This window comes from Rhincodon typus, chromosome 28 (assembly GCF_021869965.1).
Source record: "Rhincodon typus isolate 14 chromosome 28, sRhiTyp1.1, whole genome shotgun sequence".
In the NCBI taxonomy this organism is placed as follows: Eukaryota; Metazoa; Chordata; class Chondrichthyes; order Orectolobiformes; family Rhincodontidae; genus Rhincodon; species Rhincodon typus.
The window spans coordinates 17215316-17236553 of NC_063359.1; the positions used below are offsets into that span (position 1 = coordinate 17215316).

At 38.6% G+C, this 21238-nt stretch overlaps 1 protein-coding gene across 2 annotated transcripts in view; it reads left to right on the top strand.

Moving 5' to 3' along the window:
• Nucleotides 1-21030, top strand: part of LOC109933836 (syntaxin-binding protein 1) — a 52854-nt gene extending 31824 nt beyond the window's left edge. The window contains exons 11-19 of one of the 2 annotated variants that reach the window (XM_048613524.1): nt 804-869; nt 1419-1499; nt 3798-3936; nt 5444-5553; nt 10855-10956; nt 15685-15770; nt 17981-18135; nt 18743-18868; nt 19739-19806. In XM_048613524.1, the coding sequence (XP_048469481.1) occupies nt 804-869; nt 1419-1499; nt 3798-3936; nt 5444-5553; nt 10855-10956; nt 15685-15770; nt 17981-18135; nt 18743-18852 (849 nt within the window). In that variant the 3' untranslated portion in view covers nt 18853-18868; nt 19739-19806. Of the gene's footprint in view, nt 1-803; nt 870-1418; nt 1500-3797; nt 3937-5443; nt 5554-10854; nt 10957-15684; nt 15771-17980; nt 18136-18742; nt 18869-19738 lie in introns of both variants that reach the window. The other variant, XM_048613523.1, reaches the window with a different exon arrangement.
• Nucleotides 21031-21238: the final 208 nt, after the last annotated feature.

A 21238-nucleotide genomic window follows, 5' to 3' on the forward strand; every position in this document is an offset into this window, starting at 1 on the left:
TCTCTCGAAAGGTGCTTTTATTTTCCACATTGCTGTCATGCTTCTTCCTTCCTATTGTTCAAACCATCTTGAAATTTACATGAAGTGATGTTATCTGCAGTTAAGAGATGTTGTGAGCATAAACTCTGTATAAACGTCCAGCCCATTAAATGAGGGAATTACCTGAAATTTTTAACAAGATATAATATCTGGATCCTTCACACTATGTGTACCTCATTGCAGCAGTCTGGTGTATTGCTGTGTCTGTTTCTTTTACTTTGTTTCATTCAAGAACTCTGAAGAGAACCTAAATACGAAGCAGGTAGTGTTGACATCAACTTAACAGAAGTGAGTGTAAAATGTAATAATTGGGTGGAGACAGTTATAACATTTGTAATCATTTTACATCGCAGGTCAGAGTATGAGACAATCAAACTCCAGATAGTGCAATTATTTTCTTTACGAACAGTCAAGTGTGTTTATTGATAACAAATCTCCAGCTTGAAGCATATAAAAATTGTGCTTTTGTGTGTGCATTTCTCATCTGCTTGTGTAAAGTTAGACTCTGGAACACATTGATTCTGGAGTTTTGATTTTGTTGAGAAAACTATTTTAGAGTTTGATCCTTAAATATTCCTATAAATCAAGCTATTTGATGGTCTATGCACAGGAACACATGGAGGTGTATAGTTCACTGTGTGTGTTGTGTAGTGTGGGATGAGTAGAATGGAATGTCTGTTCACTTTGTCAACAGCTGAGTTGTGAAGCAGTAATATCTACACCATCCAGTGTAAGAAAAGTAATTACATATTATCCTCATTCAGACAACCATGAGGGATCTGTCTCAGATGCTGAAGAAGATGCCACAGTATCAGAAGGAACTAAGCAAGGTATTATCAGTCTCAAAACATTCCTTTTATAGAACAACAGGGTAAGTGGTTTGGATTTTCTCATCTTACACCTCACAAGCTAAATGATAAAAGTATCTGTAGGATACAAAGAAATACCTTTTTTTAATTCATTCACAGGTTGTGGGCATTACTAGCTAGGCCAACATTTATTACCCATTCCTAATTGCCCAGAGGGCAGTTAAGTGTCAGGCACATTGCTGAGGGTCTGGAGTCACATGTCGGCCAGACCAGGCAAGGACGGCAGCTTCCTTCCCTCAGGGACATTAGTGAACCAGATGGTTTTCCCAACAATTTATAATGGTTTCATGGTCATTATTAGTCTCCCAATTCCACTTAATTATTGAATTCAAATTCCAACATCTGCCAGGTCAGGATTCAAACTCAGGTCCCCAGAACATTACCAGGTCTCTGCATTAACACTCTCATGATAATACCTTTAGGCTATTAGCCTCCGTAAAGATAAACTGAAATGGTATTAGCACATTAGTTTGACATTTGTTGGTTCATTTCCTTTTTTTTGTTTTGCAGTATTCCACCCATCTTCACCTTGCTGAGGATTGTATGAAACACTATCAGGGCACTGTGGATAAACTGTGCCGAGTTGAACAGGTGAGAGATTAAAACCACCCGGGATTGTTAACTCATGTTGAGTAAGAGGTGATCAGACATTTCCATTAGTTTCATTAACACTTGGTAAGATCTCTAATTGTTGATCTCCCAGTTCTTAGCAGAGAGTTGAATGTTCCTCTGAGCCCTGCTAAAACCATTTGGCTTGCTGTTGACCATTTCTCATTGGGCCTGGCACCTTCTCCTCACCCCATAACTGCCCTCATCTGCCAACCTGCAATTGGCAATAGCAAGATGATCTTTTCTTGATGAAACCTGAAAACAGAATGTCCACAGTTCACCAAGAAAATGAAGCCCACTTTATCAACTCCAAAAAGTGGGAAACCCATGGGATCTGGTCAAATCCTGGTTTTACTATGCCCTCCATATTGTTGTATGTGATTTTGGTGTAGAATAAAACATGGAAGGTAGCAAGAACAACATCGTAGCTGATGGTAGCAGTCTTGCACTAGCTGAATTAGTTGAAAATTGCTCCCAGTATTACTGAGATTTGAACCTTAAAGTGGCCTTGCTTCCTGACTGCCATGTTTCGCCCATCTACTAGCCCACGCTGAATGTTTGCCCTCACTGCCAGCATTAACTAGTTAGTGGGACATGACACTCCTGTCATGTGCACAGAAACAAGATCTACATCTTCTTGAAATTTGCTTTCAAGTTGAACATTCCTACATGGGCATGGCATGACACCCTTGTAGTTCACCATTATCATGAGGAAATACTTAAAAGAGTCAGGTGCTGTTTCCATATGGAGAAAGAAAGAGAAAGAAACACATAACTGCTGACCAATGGGATATTTAACAGCCATCAGTCAAGACTAAGAGCTAATGTCTTTGTTAGCCTCTTGTTTGAAAATAATCCAGGGGACACCTTATTGAGATGGTCACTATTAAAATACATTAACCACATAAATCTGTAAATATTATGGAGCAGATTTGTGAATATGCAGGATCCTTTGGATCAATTTCAGGAATAACGAGGTAGGCCTTTTCTTTTTTTTTAACAGGAAGGAATAAAGTTGTGCTATGTTTAAAATTCCTAATAGTAATGAAACTTTCCACAGGAATATTACTGCAATTCTTTATATAGGATGCATTAATGTTTTTAAGGTCATATCGACTTTGCCAAGCTAAGTACAGCAGACATTTTTAAGTTGCAATATATAAAATTCCAGTGACCTTCATTATGAGGCTCAGTGCCTCCCTCAGTGCCTCAGTAAGACTCTAATTGCATGCAGTCTCTGGGACGCGAACAGGTTCCATTCCTGCGTCTGTTCACAAGTCGATTAATACACAAGTTGGAACACAATGCAAGACAATATAACATAACTGTTTGTAAGTACAAGAAATACTTGCATGTTGGATTTTTAAAACTACACCTCTATATGGGATCGCATTTGTAAGTCAGACATTTGTTAAATAGGATACCCCTTTCTTCTCCTTCCAGCCCACCAACTTTTGCATGCCCATCTCTTAAACAAACTGAGGTGGTTCATGACTTTGTGCATTATTGTGATGCATGTAATAGTGAATCGATTGATATGTACATAAATAAAAAAAAATTGGGAAAGACATAAAAAGGCTGCCAATTCACTATCACTTACTCTATGTGACATTGATGGCATCAGTATGTGGAAATCTATGAATTTCAGTCTTGAACATACTCAGTGATTGAGTCTACACTGCCCTCCAGGGTAGAAAATTATAAAAAGATTATTGTTTTGTGAATCATTTTTCATACATGAATAAAGACAGGGAGAATGACAGCAAACAACTGAAGGCACTAAACCAAGCCCTTTTCCTGTTCCCATGCACATTATGGAGCCAAAATGATGGTGATGCATAGTCTTTCTAACAAATGAGTTCAGGAGTGCAACAACCTGATGTCATTCCTCAATTCTTTTTGTTTGGTTTTTAAGAAGTATGTTAGTGGTGAGAATTGAAGTTTCAAAAGTAACAATGTGAAGTTTCTAATTCAATTTCTACAATTATTCTTAGTGCCAATCCACCGTACATTGAGCAGCTAAAGTGAAAAATGTACTGCAATATAGACCAGCACTGTCCAAAGACAAGCTTCTATGTTCTGCTTTTCCATTTAGTGACCTAACCTCAAGTCCAGCAGATACATTACTCAATATTTGACGTTCAGTCAGATTTAACATCTCACGAGTGACCAGAAGTACTGGCATATGGGAGAAACTTAGTAGTTTACAAATTCTGAGCAATTACAAGCCAAGCTTGCTAAATAAAACATTCTAAAAATGTTGCGAATGTTTTTTTTTAGGATTTGGCCATGGGGACTGATGCTGAGGGAGAGAAGATCAAGGATCCAATGAGAGCCATTGTTCCCATTCTGCTGGACAATAATGTTTCCACTTACGATAAAATTCGCATCATCCTTCTCTACATTTTCCTTAAGAATGGTGAGTAAGAAAGGTTAACATCAGAAATGCAGCCTGTCTGTCTGTGCGCCTTAACATTGGAGGTTACTGCAAGCACTGTTAATCACACAGGATTAAGTACTACCCAATATCTAACAATGCCAATGACACACATGCATATCACTTGTTTTCTACCAGGCTGCTTTGTGAGATGTCCTACAGTTCATTGAAAGGTGTCAGTGACAGTGCAACAGAAAATAACCTGACTGGGTGAAAGATGTATCCGAACTTCCATACTGTAGGGATTCTATGAATGATTCTACATTTGCATCCACTGTCATTATGACTTTTTTCTGACAAAAAGAGTGGAACAAATGGGTTGATGGAGTAATTGAAATAATTTTATCAATGTACAACTTAGCTTGGAGTAATTTTGACTTTGAGAAATAGTATAAGATGAGCTGCCAATGATTACCCCTCTCCTGATCTCATTTACACCAAAGACAATGGAAATTAAAATCAAGGGAGATCAAGGCATAGTGGCTCGATGGTTAGCACTGCTGCCTCACAGCACCAGAGACCTGGGTTCAATCCCAGCCTTGGGTTACTGTTTGTGTGGAGTTTGCACATTCTCCCTGTGTCTGCATGGGTTTCCTTTCACAGTCCAAAGATGTGTAGGTTAGGTGGATTGGCTATACTAAATTGTCCATAGCATCCAGGGATGTGCAGGGTAGGTGGATTAGGCATGGAATATGCAGGGTTACAGGGATAGGATAGGGTGTGGGGTGGGGGAGGTTGTGTATAGAGTGGGATGCTTTTCAGAGGGTTGGTGTGGACTCGACGGGTCAAATGGCCTGCTTGCATACTGTAGGGATTCTATCATTCTACATTTGCATCCACTGTCAATATGACCTCTAAGAACTGAGATTACTATATTCACATATACTGATTGGGATTCATACTTGGTCTTTGTGGGTAATATGAGCCTGCTAGCTGGTGTGAAAGCAAGTGGAGCAAAGACACAATCGGAATTAGAAAGAAGGGAGCTAACATAATAAAAGGCCACTCAAAGGGGCCTACTCCACCTCTAATGCAGCAGTTCTACTGCAGCTAGTTGCTCTGCATACATGTACAGGTCTGGGCACCAAGGAGGATGTTCTTAAATTATTTTTGCCGTTAGCTCCGTTTTCAAAAAAATCATTCTGCGCCACATACTTTTGTCAGGTAATGGACTGGAGTCTATATCTGGAACTTCTTTTCCTATGCTTTGACGCTTGGGTCGGAGGGAATATGTCCTGGGAATGGTTGTGCTTTCGTTCAGGGATGCACCTGGTTTCTGCTACGAATCTTTTTTCAGTGGCACTACTGAAATTGGGAATCGATGGCAACAAATGATGCATCCTCTTTCCATGCTAATAAGAATATATTGCATCTGGATCTTGTGTGATTGTTGGGGAGTCATATCAGTATAGCAGTGATGCAGGACATTCCTCATAAAAGAATAATAATATGAAGTTAAAACATCTCTTTCTTTCTCATTCTAAATTAGGAATCACTGAGGAGAATCTGAACAAACTGATTCAACATGCCCAGATCCCACCCGAGGACAGTGAGATCATTAACAACATGGCTCACTTGGGAATCCCCATCATTACAGATGTATGTTACTCTGTTTAATTAACTTTGCACCTATTCTGTGTAGAACAGTCAGCTTGGAAACACTTCTTTATTGCTGCCATCTCAACTTTTTTTAAGGACATTTCACCTTCAAAATTACAGATCTATTTCTGAAAGAAAATTGTGATACAATTTAATCATTCAAAAAACTTAATGTGAAAGGTATTGATGATGATCCTCATTATACCATTAAGACTCTACCAGAATGTAGTGCTATGATACAGAATGGAGCATCATGAAGGTCTCCCCTGTGGGAAAAGCGATTGAGTTTTCTCTTAAATAATATAAGCTCCATTGCCATTAAAACATTGCATACAACTATACAATGTAGCACATGAGCACAAACCTAGTGATATGGTTCTAATGAGTAGCTAGATAATAGAAAAAAAAATTGAAGGGAGAGGTTGCAGTTATTACTGCTCATTGATGGCAAATTTGTTTGAAATTGCCTAATTTTGGTTGTATACGTTGTGTGATTTGTTATGGTTTTGTTGTCGAATTAACTCTGTCAGAGCTACCCTTGCATCCTTTAGGTTTCCTCTCAATCTGCATTCTCAGATCACAACTCACAAGTGTGTTGTTAGATTCTTTTCCCTATCTGTTTCTTTGTGTAGTGTGGCTCATCATGTACCTCAGTTACCATGGCTAAACAGTCACTTTCCCTTTGCAACTTTTTAAACTTGTTCCTTTGACTTCTCGTATTTTTTTATTCAGCTGTGAGGCAGATGTCTGGGTGCTGTTAGACTACCTATTCCAGACTGTTACAAACTTGATCTTAACCTTCTGAAACTCTTTAGACAGTCAAACGAAACTAGATTCAGAATCTCTGTCACATTCCTGTATTATCCCACCCCCCCCCAGTATATCTTTTAATCCAACTGCCCCAGTTTTTATAGTCAACTGTTTACTAGCATATGCCAATGCCATTGTAGCTTTCGTTTTCACTTAAGGACTGTGATCTAAATTGCTACTTCTTCAATCTAAAGCGAAGTAAACCAACCTTCAGGAGATCATACTCCTTATGCCATGTGTTAGAATTTTGGGGGTTCAGAACTGTATAAATCAGTGGCTGAGGAGATGGTGCAGTGGGCAATGATTCATATTTTTAGATCATTGCACCTGATCTGTGCAGAAAAAACCTGTTCAAAAGGATTGGGTTTCACCTGAACTGGAGGGGGACCAATATCCGGGTGCGGAGATTTGCTAGTTCTATTCAGGAGTCTTTAAACTAGTAAGGAGTGGGGTGTGGGGATCCTAAAGATCAATGAGGGTGGTTCTGAATTTTAAAAAAGCAAGTTAAATGGAAAATGCAGATGAGAGCAAGTAGGAGAACAAAGTAACTCTGAATAATTAAACTGCCATTTATTTCAACACCAGAGGTCTTACAGGTAAGGCGGATGAACTCAGGGCATCTATGGGAACATGGGACTAGGATATCATAGCTATTACAGAAATAGGGCTGAGGGAGGGACAGGACTGGCATCTCAACGTTCAGGGGTATAGATGCTACAAAGAATAGAAATGGAGGCAAGAGAGGAGGGGGAGTGGCAGTTCTGATTAAGGAAAACATTACTGCTGTACCTGGAAGGGATACTTCTGTGGGATCGTCCAGTGAAGCTATATGTGTGGAATTCAGAAATAAGAAGAGGATGATCACTTTGATGGGATTGTTCTATAGGGTCCCCAGTAGTCACAGGAAATTGAGAAGCAAATATGTGGAGAGATGTCAGACATATGTAAGAATAATAGGGTTGTAATTGTCAGGGATTTTAACTTTTCAAACATAGACTGGGACTGCCATTGTGTTAAGGGCTTGGATAGTAAGGAATTTGTTAAATGTGTTCAAGAAAATTTTCTTTATCACTATGTAGATGTACCTACTAGTACTTCTACATACTATCCAAGGAGCCAAACTTAACCTTCTTTTAGGAAATAAGGCAGGGCAAGTGAGTGAAGTGTTAGTGGGGGAGCACTTTGGGACCGGTGATCATAATTCTATTAGTTTTAAAATAGTTATGGAAAAGGATAAGCCTTGTATACAAGTTAAAGTTCTTGAAAGGGGTAAGGCAAATTTTGACAACATGAGATAGGAACTTTCAAAAGTTGATTGGAGTACATTGTTCACAGGTAAAAGGCCTACTAGCAGGTGGGAGGTTTTCAAAATTGAGGTAATGAGAGTTCAGGGGCAATATGTTCTATTAGAGTGAAGATAAGGCTGGTAGGAGTAGGGAACAATGAATGAATAAAGGTATTGAGGATCTGGTCAAGAATAAGAAGGAGTCACATATTAGGTGTGGACAATTGGATAAAGTAAATCTCTTGAAGAGTGTATGGCGTGCAGGGGCATTTTTAAGATGGAAATCAGGAGGACAAAAGGGGGATGTGAGATAGCCTTGGTAGATAAGGTTAAGGATAATCCAAAGAGATATTACACGTACCTTAAGAGAAAAAGAGCAACTAGGGAGAGAATAGGGCCCCTTAAAGATCAACAAGATTTTTTATATGTGGAACCACTGGAAATGGGAGAGATACTAAATGAGTATTTTGCATCAGTTTTTACTGTGGGGAAAGAAATAGAGGCAAGGGAACTCGGGGAAATAAATATTGATGTCTTGAAAACAGCCCACATTACAGAAGAGGGGGTGCTGGAGGTCTTAAAAAACATAAGAGTGGATAAATCTCTGGGACCTGATCAAGTGTATCCCAGGGCATTGTGGATAGTTAGGGAAGAAATTACGGGGCTTATAGCAGAGATATTTGTATCATCTACAGCCATGGGTGAGGTGCCAGAGGGCTGGAGGTTGGCTAATGTACCTTTATTGAAGGAAGCCTGTAAGGAGAAGTCTGGGAACTATAGACTGGTGAGTCTGACATCAGTGGTGGGTAAGTTGTTGCAGGGGATTCTGAGAGATAGGATTAACATGCATGGAGAGGCAGGGATTGATCAGGGACAGTCAGCATGGCTTTCTGCATGGGAAACCAGGTCTCACAAACTTGATTGAGTTTTTTTGAGGAAGAAATCAAGAAGATTGAAGAGGCGGAGCGGTAGTAGTTGTTTACTTGAACTTTAAAGCCTTTCACAAGGTTCTTACTTGGTAGACTAATTAGTCATGTTAGATCACATGGGATTCAGGGTGCGCTTGCCAATTGGATATAAAATTGGTTTAAGGACAGGAGGCAGAGAGTGGTGGTGGAGGGTTGTTTTTCAGACTCGAGGCCTGCAATCAGCAGTGTTCCTCAGGGATCGGTGCTGGGTCCATTGCTTTTCATCATTTATATAAATGATTTGGATGAGAGTTTAGGAGGCATGCTTAGTAAGTTTCAGATATCACTTGGTGATATAGTCAACAGTGAAGAAGGATATTTAAGATTACAAAGGGATCTTGATCATTTGGACCAATGGCTGAAGAGTGGAATTTAATTTGGATAAATGCGAGATGTTGCATTTTGGTAAAACAAACAAAGGCACTTATTCAGTTAATGGTAGGGCCCTAGGGTATGTTGCTGAACAGAGAGACCTATGGTTTCAGGTACATAGTTCTTTTAAGGTTGTGTCACAGGTAGACAGGTCATTAAAAGGGTGTTTGCATGCTTACCTTCATTGTTTGGACCATTGAGTTTAGAAGTTGGGACATCATGTTGACATTGGTGAGGCCACTTATGGAATACTAAGTACAGTTATGGTCACTCTGCTATAAGAAGGACATTATTGAATTGGAGAGGGTGCTGAAAAGATTTACAAAGATGTTGCCGGGTCTGGAGGGTTTAAGTTATAAGGGGAAGCTGATTGGCTAGGACATTTTTCATTGGAGCATAGGAGGTTGAGGTTATAGACATTTATAAAATCATGAGTGGCAGAAATAAGGTGAGTAGCAAAAGGTCTTTTACCTAGGTTGGGGGAGTTCAAAACATTTTTTTTAAGGTGAGAGAAGGAAGATTTAAAAAAGGGACTTGGGGGGCACCCTCTTCACACAGAGAGTGGTTTGTATGTGGAATGAACTGTTAGATGAAGTGGTAGATGCAGGTACAGTTACAACATTTAAAAGACGTTTGAACAGGTACTTGAGTGGGAAGGGTTTAGAGGGATACGAGGCAAATGCAGGCAAGTGGGACTAGTTTAGTTTGGGAAACTTGGTCGGCATGGACGAGTTGGACTGAAGGGTCTGTTTCTGCGCTGTATATCTCTATGATTGTACGACTCGACTCAATATAGGCAGTCAACCATTCATAAGGAATTTTCAGATACTTCCAAGAAAAGTTTAAGGAGCAGCAGTTTAGATATGCTACAATAGTTAATTAGACAAAAACAGTATTTGACCCTTAATAGATTGAAGTGATGGAGGCAGCATCCTTATCTTCAGCAGCAGGGCTCATTGGGTTTTCTTGCCCCCTCCTGGTTCATCTTCCATTTGAAGTGGAGTCATACCGGGCTGGAAATGTAGGTTTCACTCCTACCTTCTGAGTTTCTCCAGCACTTATTGATGTTATTCCATCTTAAGGAGTCAGCTGTCTTCTGAGCCTCCCACCTGACGTGGACTTGTTGAGAAACTCGATGTCTGTCATCCACTTGAATCCTTCCAGCCAATGGGCATGGGACAATGACTCACAAAGTTAATAAAGCCATTGCCCCCTTGCCCACACCTAGCTTGAGGTCAGCTTTCATTGTAAGTGTTTTTCCTCGGGGGCACGTAGTACCAGTAGCCTGGTAATCTTCAGAGTGCTAATTTTCCATTTGTCCTTGTTTGTTACAGGTTGTTTATTTTCAGACATATAGAGAGAAGTTCAAAGCTGTCTCAGCTAAATTTATTAACAGCAAAAGGAAAGTAGGAAAATGAAGTTCCAGTTTCTAACAGGAATAGGAGGATATGTTGACAGGGTTAGAATAATTAAAGTGAGAGGGGATTTATATTGCACAAGTCATGCTAAACGACGTATTCCTGTGATCTAAAATTCAATGTAAACTAGGAATAGATCCATAAGCTAATGCTGTTTTGTCTTCAGATGGTTTTAAATCTAATCTATCAGACCCAACACCTAGAGATTTACTTGAGCATACAGGACAAAAATTAAGCTGTCAGCGTTATTTGAATTATTGGTTTTCAGTCTATTGGCCTAGTTGAGCAGTTGACAAACTTCTCAAATTGAGACATATACAGAAACTTTAAAATCATATCACACTCTTAGCTCTCAGCAGCACTAAAGAACCTTTACGAAATTGTCAAAACGATGTACACTTTCTCAATGTTAATAAAAGAGGATTCACATTCTGTTCTTGGTGTTTAGTCAACCTTACGTCGTAGGAACAAGCCAGAGCGTAAAGAGCGTATCAGTGAACAGACCTATCAGCTGTCTCGATGGACACCACTCATCAAGGACATCATGGAGGTTGGTGGCCTTTGGTTGACTCAATAAATGAAAAAAAAATAATTATTTTGTGATGTCATTTTATGCCAACATTTCGGAGTATAGGTTCAAAACAGACTGGTTGAGGAGAAGACAAGATCGAAGCTTGGGCGTCTCTCTTTAGTACTGTTTATTACATATTTAGACTAAAGACTACATCACAAATATACAAGACTCTCATCTTACATGTTATCAAAGGCTTATTTCATGAACTCTATCCCCTAATGCTAGTTCATCTATCACGAATGTTTCTCTGTATGTAATTCTACTGTTTACATGGCTGGACATCAGGCTTCTATGTTACTCTCTTTTCCCCTTTAACTCTGCACACACTGTGCTATTTATGCCAGTGAGGAGCAGCTTGATGACAATTATGGGGTCCCACTAGGGTCTTACAGCCGCTCCTAGCTTTTACTCCCCCTGACATAAACAGTATAGAAAATGTTAATCATTCACAACTTAGCTACTTTGATTACTTTTTTGCAAGATTTACTGAACATTTTTTCCTTTCTATCCCTGACTCTCCCCAAGATTATCTGTGTTGGGGAGGTCAGGAAAGTCGATTGCAAGGTGTAGAAACATTTGAGGTAAAGTTGGTGAGCTTTCATTTCTCTGCTGGCTTTCGTTAGATTAAGTAGTGTTTGCTGAAGTGTCTTGTACTGATGGAACTGCAGGAAAGAAAAGGAAAGTTGAACTGTTTCTTTTCCAGCATTAGCATCTGATTGAACAACGTTGTTAATTCTCCGAGAAAAGGAGTAAGTTGTTCATCCATATGTAGTTGTTCTCCTAATAAAAAAACTTGTTCCATTGCAAATTTACCTGTTCTTCAAAAATGTTCTAATCAAAAGCATTCATATACGTGTTGACTCGAGAATTGTTTGGTTTGACGCTTGGTCTGTTCTTTCGACTTCAGTACATCTTCAAGGTATGATATGTTTTCCTATAATTAACATGTTGATACAAGACTGGACAGTTTTGTCTTTGCTGATGTAGAGTTTGGAATCACACTTGTGACAAGATACTGTAGTGTTGGATTGGTTAATGTTTTACATTGATGTTGTCACATACAGTACATTCTTCAGATGGGAAGTTTGTCTTCTCTGACCAAATGCCATGTGTTTTAAGTACTCCGCATTCTCTACAGAATATTTGCTTTATGAACTGTTTGTAGACTGTATATCAATGACTATTGCTACATTGAAACCTGCATTGATTCTGTTACAAGTAAATCTTCATAGTTGCATCATTTGGATAGTAATGAGGCTATCCAGAGTCTATCCTAGGAGCTGGTATCTGCTATTGAAGTGTGATCTCAGTGTCCCTTTTGGTTTTAAAGTGAAACATTGATCAAAAATGGTTAGAAAGTTTTCAAGCATAAATTTGGTTTCATCGATCAGTTGTCTACATGACTCATAATTTGATGTTGTTCCCATGTAGTAGAGATGTTTGCTAACCTTGTCCTCATTTGATGTTCAAAACCTTAGGAATTATGCGTTCCACATTTAATGATTTGATGATCTATTAATTGGATTGATAGCTTGAATTTTTATGATGGTAAGATCAGTAAAGGTGAATTTTGTTGCATTGGAAGGTTGTTGACTAACACTTGAAGTTGATTTTTTTCTTTGTCTGGATGTCCTTGTGCTATGCTTACTTTATTGTCTTGTATTCTTCATTGGTTAAAGTTGTTGTTGAATCTTTGTTGTGGTACTACAAAAATTGGATGTGGTAATGTCTATGGTACTTTAAATTTACAGTTTGGTCATGCTTTACCAATTTGAGATGAGATGAATGGAAATATTCCTTTTCTAAGATTGATGGAGAATTTCTAAAAGACTTGAGAGTGACAACTTTCTCAAAATGGTGACATTAAATTATGACACAACGATAGTTTGTCTGTATCAAATATGGCTGCTGTGACATTATTGATGCTGATTTTTTTTGCATCTGAGGTATTTTTGCACTGAATTCAACATCACCTCTTCTTCTTTATTGCTGATTTGTTTTTTGTGATTAAAATTGATAAAACTTGTTTGTTAGTGAATCAAGCTTAAACTTCTCTCTCAAATTGTTGAAATAATAAAGATTTAACTAACTTCACTGATAGGGTTCTGAAATTTCAAATTCCAATAAACAATTTTTATCCCATGACCAAAGAGGAGTTCCAAACCTCAGTATACAGGAAAGCAACTCACACTGATCATATCCTCAACTTCCACAGCAACCACCCCAACGTCCACAAACAAAGTTACATTAAGACACTATTTAAACAGGCTACCACTCACTGCAACATGCCAGAACTACGCAGGAAAGAGGAAGAGCACCTACACAAAATCTTCGCTATGAACGGATATCCCTGCAACTTCATTTGCAGGTGTCTACTAAATAGACAACAACAAGAGGACACAGTATGCTCTAACACACTGGCCACACTGCCCTACATCAAGAACTGATGAGACTCCTACGACCACTAGGAATCATGGTAGCACACAAGCCCACAGCCATGCTACGACAAACACTCACAAGGATTAAAGACCCCATTCCCACAACATGCAGAATCAGTGTAGCTTACAAAATACCATGCAATGACTGCCACAAGCATTACATCGGACAGACAGGAAGGAAACTAGCCATCAGAATACACGAACATCAGTTAGCAGCAAAACGACACGACGAACATTCCTTAATATCGGTACGCTCGGACAATGAAGGCCATCAGTTTAAATGGATCAACTTAACCATAGTAGCCCAAGTCAAACATAGACACGCATGGGAATTCCTAGAGGCATGGTTCTCAACCCATAATGCAATCAACAACCATATAGAATTGGACCCCATATACAAACCCATACAGAACAGAAGTGGAAATGACACTATTCACCTTAACGGACTGGACAATATAAATTCCAAGGGGAGTAGAACAATGTCACTTCATCGCAGGCCTCACTGATGATGTTACCTCGCATGGTGATGAAACGTCTTAATGAAAGCAAGCCAGCTCAGCGAGAAGTCAACAACTTCACCCACAACCTGAGCTACAAATCTTTGCTAAAACCTTAAATTTTTATTCCCAATTTCTCCCCTGCAAGTGATCTACTCTAAGCTTGTTTCTGAAGAATATTCTTAACTTACTTGTTGTTAGCTTTATTAGCAAGTAAATAGTTTTAAAATTATTAAATCACCATTAGAACTCTTAATTTAATGTTTCAGGTAGAAACAAAATGTTTAATTCTTTTCTCAAAGTGATTGAATTTGAGTGTCTGGTCATGGACCATTTTTCATGTGTGCTTGATCTGGATGTATCCTCTTGCTTGCTGGTGGGTTTTCTCTGCAAGCACTACTTTTATTGAAAGCTTGTTTTCCCTATTACTGGATTTTTCTGTTGAGAGATTATTTCTATTGCTTCACTGCTGCAGTGACAGACAGATCCAGAACATGCCCGTAAGCTTGCTCTAGGGTCGTAAACCCCTTGGACAACAATAATAATTCAATATATTGGAGAATTTAATGGAATTGTTTTGAGCACCCCACAAAAATTACTTAACCAAGTTTGCCTTGGCAATTGATGTCCAATTCAGTTAAAGTACAGCTTTAGATGAGCCAGGCTGTATGACTGAGCTATAGGCTGCTGGAGCTGTATACTCACAGTCAACGTGGAACTTAACTCTCAGGATAAAGCAATGTATAAGATTATCCCCATTAAGTTCATTGCCATCCAGCCTCTGCACACTCACTAAAGACTTAACCAATTAAGTTAGTAGCACAGGCGTGTAACTTAGTGCTGTTTTTTAAAGGCTTTTCTCCTGTCCCCACAGATTTCATTTGTCTCTCTTTAGTCCTTCCTTTTATCTGGATTATAGTAGGATCAGAGGATTAAAGTTTAAATCCAATGCTTGATAGGCTGTCATAGTGGCTCAATGGTTAGCACTGTTGTCTCACAGTGCCAGTGACCCAGGTTTGATTCCATCCTTGGGCAACTGTTTGTGTTGAGTTTGCACATTCTCCTGGTGTATATGTGGGTTTCCTCTGGGTGCTCCGGTTTCCTCCCACTGTCCAAAGATGTGCAGGTAGGTGGATTGGCCATGCTAAATTGCCCACATTGTCCAGGGATATGCAGGCTAGGTGGATTAACCATGGGGAATGCAGGGTTACAGGGTGGGTGCGATGCTGTTTGGAGGGTCAGTGTGGACTTGATGGGCTGAATGGCCTGCTTCCAAACTTTGTAGCCATTTCCTCCCCAGTCCTGGGGCTTTAAAGTAATTATATCATCACTTTTACTGATCATGTTGAGATCAATTAATTCATCACCAATTTGGAACTACATGTGTGATGTTCTGGACTGTCAAGTCTTGTACTGAACCTTACCTTTTCCGTTAAAACAACGAGGGGGGGTGACATAGCAGAATGATTTAAGTAATAGGCAATACTGATCTTTTTATAAAGATTTTTGGTTCTGTTAATGAGCTGCAAGGTATTACACATTTTAACAGTGATTTATTATTGGGCTTCACCCTGCAAAAAGCATACGCACACATAATATATGTATATAGAAAACAAACTGCAGTTATGTAATTAGGTGAGACTTTAAATAAAATAGCTCAATGATGTATAGTATTGTTTCTTCAGAGTAATTATGTACCAAAGCAGAAAGACAATGTGTGACTTCTAATGTGCAATGATTAATATTCATCCTGAATGTTTCCTCTCCAGGATGCCATTGATGACAAATTGGACACTAAACATTACCCATACATTTCTGCCCGTTCTACTGCCTCTTTCAGTGCCACTGCAGTCAGGTATTGCCTCTATACGCTGTTTGAATTAGGTGCTCATATTGCTTTTTTGCCAATAAGACATCTTTTAATGTTCACTGCACTGAAATGCTCACTCAGACAACCTGCAAAGACCAATATGGCATTTTGAGCTGAACAAGTGGCTAAACTGGTGTTTTGGCTCAAGACCTTTTCTTGGTCAGCTCAGAAGCACATTAATCCTAAAGAAACTAGCAAAGTATGCTACGTGGAGGTGAGATTTTGTTCTGGTCTGATTCCCCTGTCAACATCATCCTACTAAAGAGGTGGGAATGAGGCGTGAAGAGGGAAAATAACTTCACTACAGAGGGGAAATGTAAGTAGATGGGACATCTGAAGAAATAGATGAAATAGGCATCTTAAAACTAAGATGTTCATTGCAAAAGGAAAAGCCTTGCAATTAATTTGTATGTTTCACAGCATCAAGGTACCCCAGAACAGTTTACAGTTAAATACTTTTAAACTATATTAGGATAGGAAATGTGGCAGCCTATTTGACACAGTAGAGTCTCATAATAGCAATAGGTTAATCGTCGAATGAGATGTTCAGTGATGTTGGATGAAGGATAAGTGTTGATCAGGTCACTGGGGAAAGTCCTGTATTTTCTTTTAACTAGTATTAGAGTAGGCAGAGCTTTCATTTTAATATCGCTTCCAAAAGTCAACACCTCCAATTGTGCAGGACTCCGTCAGCATCATGTGGACGTTTTAGCCTGGGTTATATGCTCGCATCTCAAGCATGTTACTTAGAGGTTACAATGGCCTTGAATAATTCCTGGCTTTAAATTGTTAATGTTTAATATATTTTGCTTGGATATGCCTAGAACTGTCAGATAGTAGTTGTATGAAATATCTGCATTTGGATGCAAATCTAAGTCACATTCAACAATCTTGCTTGTGGTCTTTAGCAAATGGATGTGCCTGCTTACATCCTGGCAAAATATCATTTCTCCAGTATGTAATATTATGCCAAGCCATTCCACCCAAAAATTTCTTATCAATGTGTTGGTTAAAAAAAATTATATAAACTGCCTTCTTGGGTGGCCAAGCATTTGCCTCATCAGTGCCGACACTAGTCTCGATAAAGGGCTTGACCTGGGGACAGTAAGAAAGGCTGATGAATGCTTCAGTAACTGTATGAGTAACCTACAGATTGTTGACTGTACTGGCATAAAATTTGCATTGTCAGATTTTACCCCTTTATTTGTGGTGCATTAGAGATTTAAAGTTCAGCCCGCTTCACTCCAGCACCTTGCAGTCTGTTTAATAGATAGCATAATTCCTAAAGTTGAAATGAAAATGTACAGCAAAAACAAATAAACAGAACACATAATAGAGATAACATAACAAGAGAAGACAATGGATGAGAATGGGTGAGGATGGAGGGGGAGGGAAGGTTGTTGATGAAACAGTTCAAAATAGTTGGGTGCAGACCACTGTCCTGAGGAATTCTTGCAGTAGTGTCCTGGAGCTGAGATGATTGACCACCCCCACAAAACCTTTGTGCCAGGTATGACTCCAAATGGCAGTGAGTTTCCCCTGATTCTCACTGACTTCCTTTAGGTCAAAATGTTGCCTTGGTGTCAAAGGCAGTGTCTCTTACTTCACCACTGGAGGTCAGCTCCTTTGTCCATGTTTGGACTAAGGCTGTAATGAGGTCAGGAGTCTAGTGCGCTGGTGGAAGCCAAACTGGGCATCAGTGAGCAGAATATTGTTGACCAAGTGCCACTTGATATCACTGCTGACGACCGCTTCCATCACTTTCTGATGATTGAGAGTAGACTGATAGGATGGTAATTGGTTTGGATATGTCCTGCTTCTTGAGCGCATGATGTACCTGGGCAATTTTCCACATAGTCAAGAAGATGCCTGTGTTGCAGCTGGACTGGAGAGAGGTAGAATAAGAGAAATAAACAAGAGAAACTAAAAAAACCAAAGGAGGGAGTGAGGAACAACTATTAGGAGAATATATTGTCCAAATTCTGTGTTTCAACTTTCAAACTTAGTGGGGAGAATCATCCCTGAATCTGCAATATTGAACACAAGAATTCTGGAAAATAGGTCAATTTTAAAGAAATGTGTTGGGATAGTTTTGTAATATTAATATCATGGAGGTGAACTTTGTCTAAGCATGTGGCTGATGATTGTAGTGATTTATTACAATTGTTGACATTACTGTAACTGTTTTTGTGTAGTGCCCGATATGGCCACTGGCATAAAAATAAAACACCAGGGGAGTACAGGACAGGGCCACGCCTCATCATCTTCATCATTGGAGGGAGCTCATGCTCTGAGATGCGCTGTGCTTATGAGGTCACACAGGCCAATGGAAAGTGGGAGGTATTAATAGGTAAGCATTGTAACCTTCAGCCGTCACTTTATTTAACTGTGGTAAGTTGGTTTAAGTTCATTTCTTACAAAGTATTGTTTCATGTAATCCAATTAATTAATAAAACCTTTCATTTCCTAATATATGCTGAACTTTTAGCTGTAAAACTAAAATAAATGCTTAATGTTGTCTGTGTAACTAGTAGTGTTTAGCATCTACATGCTTTGCTTTTCTCTTGAATGTCACTTCACATGCTTATTATTGTTGCTATTGCTATGCTTTGATAGACCTGTTGTCCATTAACCACAACTGTTTTCTGCTGTCTCTACCAGTGGTTGTTCTGTGGCTATGTTTGAGTCTTTCCTTTGCTTCTGGGTCATCTGCCTTGAAGCCCTGGCTTAACTCCTCATTCACAGTGATAGCCTACTGTAGGGCTTCAGGGTAGAGTTAATTTGAATTCCTCACGGTGATTTCAGCTTGGGGAGAAACCCAGTGAGAACAGAAAGATGCAAACCTCGTATAAATTTGCATGTATATTTATTCCGCGCATCTTCTCTTCCCAGGAAAGTTAATTTCGGCATAAATGGGCAAGTTGTAAGGGTGTTAGCTGGCCTCTGTTCTCTCACAGGTTCTACCCACATTATCACTCCTACAAAGTTTCTCATGGATCTGAGACACCCGGACTTCAGGGAGTCCTCTAGGGTTACATTTGAGGATCAGGCTCCCAAAGAGGAGTGAAAAAGGCAAATAAAAAGTAAAACGTCAAAAAAGAAACTCTTCTCTTTTGAAGGATTTTCTTTGCTTACTCTACTAAAACTTTTCTTTCACAACTACATTTTTATAATTTAAAAAAAAAGTAATGAACTGTCTGTACAACTTGTAACTTTTAAAGCAGAAGGTCTTAAATATGAGAAAAAGATTTAAATTGTTATTTAATAAATGTAATACTGTTATAGTTCAAACTTTTCTACTTAACCCTTTGAATACTATTAAGATGGTTCAGGCATTTTTCTTGCATACAAAATACAGGTCCTGACATGTATGGTCAGAATTTTGGTAGGAATATTAAATTGTTGATAAAAAAATCAAACTCACGTCAAAAAATGACTTCATTTGAAAATAAATTTAAAAATATATATTTCTGCAGAGAAATGCTACTGCAAAGGGTTAATGCAAATTGCTTGTTTAAAAAAACTCTTCCTTTTCTTAAAATAATCTTGTGAAACATTTCCTTCCTATTAAAAGCTAGCCCTTTCCTAGATTCCTAGCATCTTCAAAGTTACTTTTTTGAAAAAAATATATTTGTGAATGCTAGTAATTATCTGCAATGCTATTAAATCTGCAGCATCCCTTTGCCTCAAATTAACACTATCACCAGAGGTAGTTGTTATATCATTGACTCTTTTATCCAGACAAGACACTATTTAGATGATGCAAAGTCATTGAAAGCCTTTGCAAGCACAAAGTTAATTCCCATAAGTAAAATGGATAATTGAATTTCAATACTCCAGGGAAAGAGGTACTGCATTTTTAAAACATTATTCTAAAAAGTTACCTTAATTTGGTTTATGATAAAATTTGCATTTTCCACCAATCTAAACTGTATTATGTCTCAAAACTGCAGGATCAACACACATTCTCACTCCCCAGAAGTTACTTAACTCGTTAAAGAAAATGAATAAGCCAGATGAAGAAGCTAGCAGTTAAGAGTGAAGCCATGCATCAAGACGTTCACACATTCTTATTCACAAATGTTTCCTTCCCAGTGAGGAGAATATTATTATCTGTGAAGTTTTGGTGTTGCAACCTTTGTAATTCAACATGTATGCATTGAGCTAAAAATAATAAAGCTAGTGAACTTAGCTAAACCTGTTTAACAATGGATGCAACGTTTTGAAACAATTAAAAAGCTACATAATACTGTAATTACCAAATCTTATAAGGATGCTCGGAGTACTGCTAGGACATGTGTAAATGGTAGAGTTACGTTTGTTTATTTAGTGTACATTTTTATTAGTGGAGGAACAAGATGCATGAGGTTAATTTTCAATTAATAAACGGTTCAAGCCAAGTTAGAATTTGTAAGACTATAAATGAGAAATATTTTATTAATAGTCTTCAACTACACAGCATGAGATTGATTGTTTAATATTCAGTGCAATGCTACTTTTCGAAGACTTCTACATCCCAGAGGTACAACAGAGTTCATCCCAATTTGCTTTGGACCAAGGTTTATGGAAATTATGTTTGACCAAGTGGCATGAGATCATTGAGAAACCTTTCTGTTAAAGATGGTATTTGAATTAAAATTTTTGAACAGTTTCCTCCACTAATTTTCAAACTGAAGTATTCCTCATCTTTAATGTGTAGTGTCAAAGTCATGCTTGCAAAAAGGGCCAATGGTATTTCAGTATTGTATTTAGTAAAATGCCGTTTCATTGGTTAGTATCGACAGAGAACATTATGCACTGAAATGTGTAGTGTGTATGCCATTTTGTTACTGTATAGTCCACTGATGAAAATGTGAAGTAGCCTATTTTAATTTATGAGCGTCTATGCCCTGTGTCTGTGTTGTTGTGTTAAGCTTGTTTGTGGTTATTGAGGAAAAGTTTTCTTCTGGGCATTGCTACATCTTCCATTTGTTGAAAGTCATATTATCTACCAGTCTCTGCTTGTTCAGTTACCAGAGCAAAGGCTGTGTGATGCACTGACTGCTTTGTGATGCAAAAAGCTTATTTTGCTGTTGTGTACGATCACTGTGTCAAGTCATATTTATATTGAAGTTATTTATCTGAGAATTTAGTCTGTCTTGATCCCATGTCTCTTTAAAATAAATCGGATTCTGCATTCAAAGTGTTCAAGCACAAACTGTACTTTAAGGTACTGAAACGGACAAATAAATTGAATCTGATGTGATTGCTTGTAGAATCGGTCAATATAATGTTTCTCTAGTTTTGTCAATCTCAATGAGCAGCTCCTTCAATATGAATCACTCTACAGTAACTGGTCGGTATATTGGCAAATCTTCAAAAGACCCAGTTCGATGCAAGAAGGCCCAAGTTATTGAGGGGTAATTTATAGTTTTTGGGGACTACAATCTCATTTTCAGGCCCAGTTTTCATTC